Source organism: Populus trichocarpa, chromosome 1 (assembly GCF_000002775.5).
Source record: "Populus trichocarpa isolate Nisqually-1 chromosome 1, P.trichocarpa_v4.1, whole genome shotgun sequence".
NCBI classification, from domain to species: Eukaryota; Viridiplantae; Streptophyta; class Magnoliopsida; order Malpighiales; family Salicaceae; genus Populus; species Populus trichocarpa.
This window is the reverse complement of record NC_037285.2, coordinates 34,159,397-34,171,584: the sequence shown is the minus strand read 5'-3', so window position 1 is coordinate 34,171,584 and position 12,188 is coordinate 34,159,397. Positions and strand designations below refer to the sequence as shown.

General features: G+C 35.4%; 1 protein-coding gene across 1 annotated transcript; it reads left to right on the top strand.

The window, feature by feature from the left end:
* Nucleotides 1–2,793: 2,793 nt before the first annotated feature.
* Nucleotides 2,794–8,285, top strand: LOC7467707 (probable inactive leucine-rich repeat receptor-like protein kinase At3g03770). The gene is made up of 7 exons (XM_024592424.2): nucleotides 2,794–5,071; nucleotides 5,214–5,347; nucleotides 5,602–5,845; nucleotides 6,073–6,284; nucleotides 6,376–6,401; nucleotides 7,337–7,448; nucleotides 7,826–8,285. Exons 1-7 carry the CDS (start codon nucleotides 3,715–3,717, stop codon nucleotides 8,030–8,032), a joined length of 2,292 nt encoding a protein of 763 aa, XP_024448192.1. The 5' UTR covers nucleotides 2,794–3,714; the 3' UTR covers nucleotides 8,033–8,285.
* Nucleotides 8,286–12,188: the final 3,903 nt, after the last annotated feature.

Below are 12,188 nucleotides of genomic sequence, written 5' to 3'. Positions count from 1 at the left end.
GAAGAAGAGAATTGAGTGGTTCTCCCTTCTTTGTTCCAGTTGAAGTCCAGGTTTTCAAATGGTCCCTTACTTTCTACCATTAAAAGGAAAGAAATGTCTTGGGGACCAATACATCTCAATCCTTGCTTCACAGTTAGCAAAGAGGTCTCGAATTTCGAGTGTTAAAAAATAAGAACTACAGGGTTCTCTAACCATGTTAAGATGGCCAGAGATTTCAGCAGTGTAATTGAGTCCAGTAAGCCTTGTAAAGATCACTAGTAACACACTCACACTCACACCTCCTAAGCAGTGGGCAGGATATTAGTAAGATTACTGTGGTAAATCTGGTTCAAGCAGTGTCTAGTGGGGAGGAAAAAAGGAGGGGAGAGAAGGAAGCGGTCCCATCATCAATGAAAACTTGAATAGAGATTAAAGGATGGGGTCCTTCTACATGCATTATAATAAAGAAGGATTTGAAAGTGAGTCCGAGTCTAAGGGAGAAGATCAAGAGCATGAATTGATGTGTCTAAATACAAGCAGGGATACCATGAACACGTCTCTAAACTGCTGATACTTTTGCATTCACTGTTACTGCTTATCATTGGCTTTAAAAAAGAAGAGCAGTAACTCTTAATAGAGCTTGAGGGCTTTTAATTTAGTGACAAAAAAGGTCATGGTCCAAGGATAAATCATTGAGACAGGTCTTGTGGGGTGGGAGGGTGGAGAAGATGGGCTTGTAATTGATAGATGGACAGAATAAGGCAACTGACTATTTTTGGTCCCTTTAGTGACTGCTTATCTGGTCCCCTTCATATCATTGTCGCCTTTTACACATTTTCCAGCACCTCTTTCCTCTTTATTTTGGTTCCTTTAGTGTATCCTGAGCATATTAATGTTGTCTGTCATGCAGTAGATGCTAATTTTCTTCTTACACTGGAAAACAACAGCATGTATATTGCCTGAAAATAGGAGTCCCTGTTCTTGTCTACCTTTTCCCTTGCTGGAATAGAATCTAAGAAGTCACTTTGCTCATCGACTGATCATTACTGCATGATTGCCACTGTACATTTCTATCATATGCTATGTTAATCGAGCAAAACAATCATCAATCTAAAGCTCATCCTCTAGGTGTGCTGAAACTAAAGGAGGCAATGATTTCATTACTATGAACATGGGGAGGTAGTTAGAGTTCTCTGCATTTTTCTCTTTACTTTTTGCAGATTCTAGGCCATAACATTGTGTTAGCTTCTTAAAGAATTGGCGCTTGCTACAGTGACTTCACTATTGCCTGGATGTTACTTTTGGTTGCAACTAGAGAAGCACCAAGTGAAGGAAGGAACTGTGTATCTGTCATTTTAACATCATTTTCACTGAAAATTGAATCATCTTCGATCACATAAAGCTTAATAATGCGCGATAACCCTTAAGATTTGTGTGCTAAATCATTGCTGACTTCAATAATTTATGAACTTTGGAGGTTGCATGTATGATTACTCCGCTAACGTCTAGTCAAGTACTTTTTCTCCACTTTATTCCTTTTGCTCTCTTTTGTGAGACCAGGTAACTCGTAGTAAACTTCAAAAGCCAAGTCTTGTTCAATACACTGGCTTTTTTCATGAAGAGTTTATTTCTTAAAACACAACGACCATCCATGATCCATCTATCCATAACAGTGGAGTTTAGTTTATGAGAGTGTTTTACTGCCTGTTTAGAAGAGTGATAAAGATTATGTTTTAAAGTGTTTTTATTTAAAAATATATTAAAATAATATTTGTTATTTTTTAAATTTTATTTTTAATATCAAAATATTATAGCAATTCAAAAACACTATGTACTCTTAGTGGCCCCGTTAACATTGATTTTTAACCGTTAAAAAACAAAATGTTTGAGATATGGTCCTGAGGCCAGTATCTCTTGATCAAGTTTCTGAATGCTTGTTGTGTACAAGACATTCTCTCTTATGCACGGGTAGGACATTCCTGAATTGACATTTTCTACCTCCCAAAATCCAAGATTGTTGTCATCTTTTCTTACAGAACTCGGTGTCAGAAAATATAATTATGACCATATCAAGATGAGGGAGTGGATCCAATTCTATCTCATATTAGGGTTTCATCTTGACATGAAAAATATGCTCTATTATTTGGTTTGGCCTTATGAGATTGGGATTGACTGAGTCAGATGCCAAATCCTAATATAAAAATCTCAGTATCCAGCTATTGCCCCCCAACAAACATGCCTCTATGTCTAGGCAAGAACAGAAAAAGCCGCACACAGCTTTGTTTTTTTTTTTTTTTTAATGTTTATTTTATTTGAGTTTGGGCTCGCATTTTCATGGGATTCTATTTTAAAGGCAACGGTTCTCTTAAAGAACGTGGCTTTGCACTCAAAAACAGGCTGGCCCGTGCTTAATGGTCCCACTTGTTAGGACTTTTCAAGGGATTTTAGCTGAATTTTTGCGTTACAATAGCAACACCGTCCTTCCCATTCAGCCCCCGTTTGGGCTGCCGGTGGGTAAAAAATTATAGAGCATTTTAGAATTTAGTTAATGAGATAGACTTCATTTATATTCTTAAAGGTAAAAAGCTCTGCAACGCATTTTTAGTTTCTCACTATTTACATGGTTTTTCCTTGGTAAATATGATTTTGCATTGGATCAAATATCATAATATTTTGCAGGATTTTGTGTTTTTTCCCCCTCATTGATTCACCAAGTGAAGCCATTTCCGATGCTGATGCCGATGCCAGTGCCATCTTCTCCATGTCATCACTGCCAATTTACAAAAACATAAGAAGAAAAGATCAAAGGTCAAAGGAGTCAAAAGAAACAAGAGCCAATCAATTTCAAACAAAGAGGGAACGGAAGACAAGGTCTAGCATGTGATGGCATTGCTGCCATAACCGAAAGAATCCTAAGACAGTGAAGAAATTTCTCCAAAAGAAAAAGGCCAAAAAACAGACAACCCTGCATTCAGTTTAACCACTCAACAGTACAGAATCTACAGACGCACACACATTACAAAGACAGAACATAGCAAACCACTGATTTTTCTTCTTCCATTCTCCCTTTTACTCTTCTCTGCTACAACCTACAAATACACACCAAAATCCCACTTGGCTTGTCTTTCTCTACGAGAAAACCGACCCCATTAATGCCTTGAACACAGCAGTAAATGCTTGTTATCAGTTTCTTTCCTTACAGTACATACCTTTTTCAACTACCTCTTGCATTATCCAGTCCAACTTTCATTTAATAACACCGCAGGCAATTATTGCATAGATATTCTTATCATATCAATAACATTTACCTCTCAAATTTTATAGTTCTTCAAGGTCTTATCTTGTTTCTGACTACTACTCCCTCTGCATTTGTCTCTACTTTTTTTCTTCCTGGGTTTTTTCTGGGCTGTACTCCAGAGTTCAGAGACATTTTTTGTTCATTAAACTTTGCTCGTTTCTTCATGTTCCTTTGTTTTGGCTCATGGGGTTTTGATCCTCTTGCTTTCAAGGTTTAGTAGCATTTTCTTGGGAAGCGTTCCCTTTTGATTTTCCCGGGAGAATTTCCTTGCTTTTCCCCGACATTTACTTGAGATTTCACCTTGTTTTCAAGTGTAGAATTTAGTGAAGTTCTCTTCTTGGACTTGCAATAGAAGTTCTATTTTAATGGGGGTCCTTTTTTGTCTTGAATTCAACAATCTGTGAAATTTAGAGTCTAGTACTTGAAATTTGTCTTCAATGGGGTGGTCAAGCTGGCTTCTTTTTGTCTATCTTTCATGGAGTTTCTTTATTTCAAGTACTCATGAGTCACAAACTTATCAGCTACAGCTTCTTCTGCAACTAAGGAAGCATTTAGAGCATCCTCCCCAATTGGATATTTTGGAAGGCTACAATGGAGACCTTTGTAACTTGTCTTCAAGTCCAAATCTGGGAATTGTTTGCCTGGAAAATACTGTCACTGAACTCAAAATTATGGGAGACAAGCTTGTCAAGGTTAGTAATGACTTCAATGGATTTGCAATTCCTAATCAGACTTTATCTGAAAGTTTCTCAATTGATTCTTTTGTTACTACACTGACAAGGTTAACTAGCTTGAAAGTTCTTAGGTTAGTGTCTTTGGGGATTTGGGGACCACTTCCTGATAAGATTCACAGGTTGTATTCACTTGAAGTTTTGGACTTGTGCTCAAATTTTTTTTTTGGTTCAGTTCCACCCCAGCTATCAAGACTGGTTAAGCTTAATTCTCTAACTTTAGATGGCAATTACTTCAATGGAAGTGTCCCTGATTGGCTGGATTCATTGTCAAATCTCACCATTTTGAGCTTGAAGAGTAACAGGTTTAATGGTCAGTTTCCTTCTTCAATATGCAGAATCATAACGCTAACTGATATTGCCTTGTCTCACAATCATCTTACTGGTAAATTGCCTGATTTGAGCACCTTAAGTAGCCTACATATGTTGGATTTAAGAGAGAACAAGTTAGATTCTGACCTACCTGGAATGCCAAAAGAGTTGATTACAGTTCTCCTAAGCAATAACTCCTTCTCGGGAAAAATTCCTGGGCAATTTGGTCAGCTGAATCAGCTTCAACACCTTGATTTGTCTTTAAATCATCTCAGCGGAACACCTCCCTCTTCCATGTTCTCTCTGCCGAACATCAGTTACTTGAATTTAGCATCAAATATGCTGAGTGGGTCACTTCCAAATCATCTTCTTTGTGGCAGCAAACTTGGGTTTGTCGATCTTTCTTCAAACAAGTTAATCGGTGGACTTCCCTCTTGCTTGGGAAGCATGCTAGATAAGAGAGTCGTTAAGTTCGGAGGGAATTGCTTATCCGTTGATTCCCAAAACCAGCATCAGGAGTCGTACTGTAATGTGGCTAATGAGGAGGGGAAACAATCAAGATGCAGAGCAGTAGGAATATTAGTTGCTGCCATTGGTGGAGCTGTTCTTGTTATCAGTCTTTTGGCATTGTTGGTTGTCTTTTTGCGCAGAAGATACCGTTCTAGAAGGACATTCAAGCAGAATATAATTTCCAAGGTTGAACAAGATAACATACCAACTGGGGTTTCTTCTGAAGTCCTAGCAAATGCCAGTAAGTCATACAGCATTGTCAAGTAACCTTTTCTTTTTTTGTATGTCCCATAGCAATGCGTGCTAATATTTTCTATAATGTTATTTTCCTCATAAGGAATCTCTCGGCATTAATTAATTCGTAACCTTCCTGTTCCTTTCAGGATTCATTTCTGAAGCAGCCAAGCTAGGGACACAAGGAGCCCCAGCATGCCGTGTATTTACCTTGGAAGAGTTAAAGGAAGCCACAAACAACTTTGATTCATCGTCATTTATGGGAGAAGGCTCAATTGGGAAGGTACTTCATGAGAACCCAACTATTCTTCGAAAATTTAGTGGAAAAACCTATTTTGAACTATTACAGCAATGAGTATGAATTGCATATGGTTAAAATCTATTTCCTACTTCTAGAACAATATTTGATGTAATTTCTAAGCCTTTTTTGCACTCTCACTCATCACCGAGAACAACATTTGTTGCATGTTTTTGTTGAAGTAGTTTTTTTGTCCGTCTCAAAGGGCCTGTTCAATTTAATCTGTTTGTACTTGTCAGATTTACAAAGGGAGATTGGAGAACGGAACCTGTGTTGCTATACGATCACTGTCTTTGTTGAAGAAGCATTCAATTCAAAATCTCAAGGTTCGCCTGGATTTGCTTTCAAAGCTGCACCATTCACATTTGGTTGGTCTGTTGGGTCATTGCGTTGACAGTGGCCTGCAAAATGATTCTAGTAGCACCAAAGTCTTCCTTGTTTATGAATATTTGCCCAATGGAAACTATCGTACTCATCTTTCAGGTCAGTATTGCTTTCTTCAGGGTTCAGAGCATAAGATCACATCCTTTTAATAGCACATAAACTTTTGTGTGTGTTTGCACTACACATGGTTTTTCCAATTTATAAGCAGGTTGACCCTATAGGACTTGCTACAAAAAAGCTGCTGCTATTACCATATTTTACCCACAATAGCTTTATCAATCGCCTCTAGTCTCTAACAACTACTAATGCTGCTTATCTATGTCCAGAAATGTGCCCAGAGAAAGCCCTTGGGTGGCCAGAAAGATTGGCAATTCTTATTGGTGTTGCCAAGGCTGTGCATTTTCTACATACCGGGGTGATTCCTGGTGCTTTTAACAATAGACTGAAAACAGATAATATATTGCTTGATGAGCATCGGATTGCGAAGCTAAGTGACTATGGAATGTCCATCATCACAGATGAGATTGAAAAACCTGAGGTACATTTGGCAGCTACGCATGCTAAATTATTTAACTTGTAATGGTATCTATGTTCTGAGTGTATTCTGATGCATTTCATCTGTTTTGAAGGCAAAGGGAGATGTCCTGAAATCAAGGTATATATTCTACTTTGCTAAGCATTAAGTTCTAGATATAATGCACAAAAGTGGTTCATGTTAAAAATTTTAAATCTTGAAGTTTGTTTTCTGGAGATTCAGTATTAACTTCAATTGTTCATATAATCTTAGTTTGGAGATTTGTAATACAACTTAAAATTTTAGGTTGAGATGGTTCTTTGACTTGTTGACTAAATAGTCATGAGTTTGAATCTCACCACCCCCATTATTACTTGGCTTGAGTTGATTCCTTGACAATTTTTAATGAAATGTCGTCAGCTGATAATGCTGTCTTAAATTGAAACCATCACTGAATGCCAACACCTACGACCACTGTCTCAGCTATTGATTCTGCTACTATGATTGCAGTTGCCATTGATTCTGCTCACCTTAACTTACCTCCTCAATCATGTAGTCATCTTTATAGCTGAGACGGGGTTCTGTTATTAGTCCACTAATGCTGACTATATCCAAACTGCACTCACTGGCATTTGTTCCTCTGAACATCCACTACTGTCAGTTGTGCCTCGTTATCACTCTGAACATCCAAACTGCACTCACTGGCATTTGTTCCTCTGAACAACCAGGATTGTTGCTCAGCCACCGGTCCATTGCTACTACTAAATTGCTGTAACTATCCAAGTTGCTATTATTCCCTTGACAATGAAATGTACCCACCACAATGTTGTTGCTCACCATATATTGCAGTTGAGTGGAACAATTAGTTACATGCAACAGCTATCTCTTTTGATTTCCCGAGTGATAGTTCAAAAGTGAGAATTGACTGAAGACATATCTAGGCAGCATAAATGAGTAAAACGACATGTTTAGGTCATGGAAGAAATATTCACTGCCTAAGAAGTGTTTGAAATTTCCTTGACTGTTGAATTGCTGCTGCAGTATCTTTAATAGTTTGTTCCATCCTTTTGCTGCAGTCACAAGATAAACTTAGAGGATGATGTCTACAACTTTGGGTTCATACTGCTTGAATCACTCGTTGGGCCTATAGTAACCGGGAAAGGAGAAGCATTTCTGCTAAATGAAATGGTATTGCAAAATCTCTTATGTTCACGAATTTTTCTATTTTATGGAACATTATTATATATGTATGTGCACGCGTGTGCGATTTAAAGGTTAAAATTGCTTTGCTTGCCATTTTTACCATTCAGCTGAATGGTTAGTTCTAATCTGCCATTCCATTTCCCATTTCTTTCAAGTTTCCATTTTCATCCCTTTAAAATGTGTTGAGGTTTTTATGCATTGTGAGAAACATACATTTGATGGTTCTTGGCATGGAAAGGGATCTTATTTTCCTCCATTCTTCATAATGTCACTCTTGCTTAAGTCCTATGAATTCTTACCTTTATTTTGTTTTTAATTTGTTTTGATGACATATCTCTGAGATCTGGTGTTACAAATGTCAGGCATCCTTTGGAAGCCAGGATGGTCGAAGAAAAATTGTGGATCCAATTGTCTTAACTACTTGCTCACAGGAGTCATTATCAATTTTGGTTTCCATCACGAGTAAATGCATATCTCCTGAACCATCAACTCGTCCATCCTTCGAGGATGTCCTCTGGAACTTACAGTACGCAGCTCAAGTCCAAGCCATGGCTGATGCTGATCAGTAATCAGATTCTATGTCATAGTTGTTACTTATGTGCAGTGCTATACCCGAGATTAACCTTTAGCTGATAAGAAGCAAATACAGCCATGTGGAAGGGGCTCTGTAAACACGTAAGGTAGGTATATGTTCAGGCAGGTTTATTTCACTCAGATTTAGAAATGTAAAAGTTGTAAATGTCATACTTGATTGGTTGACCTTAAGCATAGCTGAATCCTTCCTTTTGAAATAGCAATTCCAGCTGCTCAAAGCTTCAAATATTTGGTTATGGGAGTTTCAATTATAAAAAATTAAGGACTGAAATGGACTGTAACTAGTAATCTTCAAGGGATGGTGCTGCTTCAACATTCTTTGAAATACCAATTTGATTATACCATCTGACTGTAAAACCAGAACAAAACAAGAAAAGAAACTACATATATTCTTTGAGAATTGAAGCCTGTCATGGAGAACTTGTACCATATCCATGTTGAGGTATTGGCAGTGTAGCTTGTGTCTTAAGAGACAAAGTCTTCCTATTCACCATTGGTTTCTGGTCGAAATGTTGACTTCAAATGCACCCAAAGCTCTTACACTAGGTGGTTTCTGACATGACATGATCTTTGTACCTTGAGTCTTGACCTGCCATGGCTTAACATTTGGGAAGAACCCATTTTATGTTGATTTCAAACATCATCTCCAACTGGCTCGACTTTAAGCTAAGGTTGCTGTACTAATTTATGTTGAACATGTTGCCACTTGTACAAGTATCATCGAAGAAAGGGGTCAAAAGTGTCGGTTGCAGCAAACTTTTTTTTTTGTTCCTATGTTGATGGTTGCTGTGGAGATTTTGTCATCAGGTAGACATACCTGTGAAGCTTTAAAAATAAGGGAAAGGAGAGCTGTCAAATCCTACCTGAAAAAAAATATATTACTAATTTTAATCTTAAAATCAAATACAAATGAGGAAATTTATGTTTCCCAAGAGATTATAATACATTATAATCACAAAAGATAAGAAAGATAGGGAGAAATGCATAATCTTTGATCATCTGGACACGGACTTTTCAACTACTGCTTGAACCATTTTTGCTTTGAGTTTAAGGCCGACCTACTTGTAGATGTATGGAGCTACATCTTGGTCATGTTTTTATGAATGGGTCGGTGCACCTTACAGGTAGCTGGGTCATGAGTGGCAGGGCACAAGTCATCCTCAAGCTCCTGTAAAATTGACCCCCCATCTCAGACTGATTTTTGTGCCTTCAACTTCGATTGCAGGCTTCAAGTATAGGAGGGTGGAGATGATATGACTTTCAATTCGGATTCTGACCTCAACAAGCCCTAATAAGTTACTTTCATTTCTTATTCTCGTAAAATTAAATTTAAGGATAATCTATTTCTCAACTCTATTGAAATTTTAGGTATGGGTGGAAGTATAATAGTAACTTCTTTTTAAAATATTTTTTATTTAAAAATATATTAAAATAATATTTTTTATTTTATTTTTTAAAATGATATGTAAGTGTAACTCACCCGAGAGCGTATGAGAAATATCTTTTAATGTCTAAAAATGCTTTTTTATCGTGACTTTAAAAGTGTTGTCATGCTATTTTCTTGTTAATACGGCATATGTGTCCAGTGGTGGTCTGATTTGTCGCTAATTAGCTTTTTTTTTTCCTTTTTCTCTCTCTCCTCCCTCGAAACTTACAGCTTGACCCTCTTAGTTGTTAGTATTTCAACTTTAGTCTCTATTATTTTAATTTCTTATTTTTTGTCTTTTTGTAGAAGTTTTATTTTTTTTTTCAATTTTATTCTTAAATTTCAATTTATCAAATATTATATTCTCTAATTTGGTCTATATTTTTTAAATTTCTAGTTTTTTAACCTTAGTCCTTTTGTAAAAGTTTTATTAGTTTTCAATTTCATCATTTAATTCAAATTGATGGTATTATGTTTTTCACTTCGGTCCTCATTGTTTTGATTTATAATTTTCTTTTTGATCATTTTGTAAAAAATATTATTCCTTTTAATTTCACCCTTTAATTACATCATTATTTTTATTTTTTATATCAAGTTTGAGCCTTATTTTTTTAAAAAAAAATTATCCTTTTACCAAATTGTTTTCTTTTTTAATTTCACCTTTCAATTAAGTATAAAATTTATTTTGTATTTTAATTTTGATATTTATTCTTTTAATTGCTATTTTTTTAAAACCCTTTTGTATAATTGAAATTCTTTTTTAAATTTCATCTTTTGATATATGATTGATTGTGAATTGAATTTCATGGTTTTTTCAGATTGAATACTTTAAATCTAATAACTCGGGTCACGAGTTTGAAAAATTAAGATGATGTTTTTTTATATAAAAAAAGACTTTATAATTTTTTTTTATTTTTTTATCTAGTTATTCCAATCATGAGCAACGGGTTTGGTGGGATATATTGGGTTAGCTCAGCCCTAATTATTGTAGCTATAGGTTTGTCATGATCGATTTTAATGTTATTTTTTACTCCATTTCAGAACCCAAACATTATTTTTTACATAAAAAAAAAAATTCAGTCATGTCTATTCTAAATTATAAGGAAAGCATGTTAAGAGTTGTGAAAATGAAGTTGAGTCTATTTAGGGAATGCCAATAGATCGGGTTAGGTCGAAGTGGTTTTTTATGCACCACACTTGACTAGGAATTCTCGTAATCATCACTTGCATCCGATCAAATAGGATCAAATGAGTTGAAGGATCTTTCTAGTATCCGACTCGACCTGTCCTGGATTTGTTTTTTTAATTCTCACCTCATAAAATCACATCCCTAATAAATTAGTATAAAAAAATCTCATATATTTAATAATCTCATTTTTCTAATTCACTTATTTAATATATTAATACTACATCTAATTTAAAAATATAGAATCATGCCACTAAGCATCAATAATAATATGTACTAATTAATAGATAGTGATTAGCATGGTTATATATTATTATTATTATTATTATTATTCAAGATCTCTATTATATTAAGAAATTATGTATATGCTGTTGAATTTAAATACTTGTTTTTTGTTTTTTTAAATTGACTTACATCATATACTGCAACAAAGTTACATCAAAATCCTGACTTATATTATATCACTTTTAATAAAGATATATTATATTTAATATTAAAAGACATTAACATACTAATTTTACATATTTTTTAATAATAATAATAATTAATGATCATATATTGATAATTATAAATTAAACTTAAATAATAAAATAAATTAATCCACCTGAGGAAGATGATGTCACAAGGAATGCAATGACACCATGGACATCAGTTTTTAACTGTCAGTGTCATCTGCACATGCAACACGAAAACAACGGAGCAACAACACGCGCTTTATTAATTTTTTTTTGTTTTTTATTTTATTTATTAAATTACCATATTACCTCTAATACCAAATAATTACTAAAAAAATCTTTATATTGAATGACGTAGAAGCCCCTATAGCCATGCCTGATAATTTTAATTCTAGAGGCAATTGGATCATTAAAACACGCTTAAAAAAATAAAAAAAATAAAAAAATCCTAGGCCATAAAAAATTGTTTTTTTTTTTAATGACAAAACCGTTAATCTATTATTATAATCTACATTGAATTTAGTCATTTACAAAGGATTTTTCCACGTGTATTAGGTTCTTGTAATTATTATTTTTACTGTGCTAGTTTGAAAAAAAAAAAAAAAGTTAGATGTCCGTATGGATTGATTGAATTTGAAACTTCCATTCTCAGCCTACTTTTGTAACACATGAATGCAATCCTCTGTTGCTAATTATAGCTAGCGTGGAGGCGCGTGTTCTTGACTGAAACAGCATTGGTGACGCCTAAATAAACAATGTCGGCGAATACAGACAGCCAAGTATGAAAGCGACGGCAACAGTAACCCCCACGCGCAGCAACTCAACGTGAGTTGTCAATTCACTCCAGTTAGGTTACTCTTCTACTTGTGGCCGTTAAGTTGGATCGCTCTTCACCAGACTCTCAGTCATCATTAACCCACCGGGGCCACTGGGCCCTGCTGCCGTCGTGCATGATTAGTGCGTGCTTTACAAACTCTCATATAAACACGTTACGTATACTCCTTAGCTAACCTTTTTTAATCAAATAGTTAATTTATGTGGGAAAAGTGAATCTGGTCCCGAGG

Excerpts from the sequence above, each read along its gene's own strand:
- LOC7467707 (XM_024592424.2), top strand. The coding sequence starts at position 3,715 with ATGGGGTGGTCAAGCTGGCTTCTTTTTGTCTATCTTTCATGGAGTTTC. Across the intron at positions 6,402-7,336 it reads GGAGATGTCCTGAAATCAAG|TCACAAGATAAACTTAGAGG; the intron begins GTATATATTCTA and ends CTTTTGCTGCAG. Across the intron at positions 7,449-7,825 it reads CATTTCTGCTAAATGAAATG|GCATCCTTTGGAAGCCAGGA; the intron begins GTATTGCAAAAT and ends TACAAATGTCAG.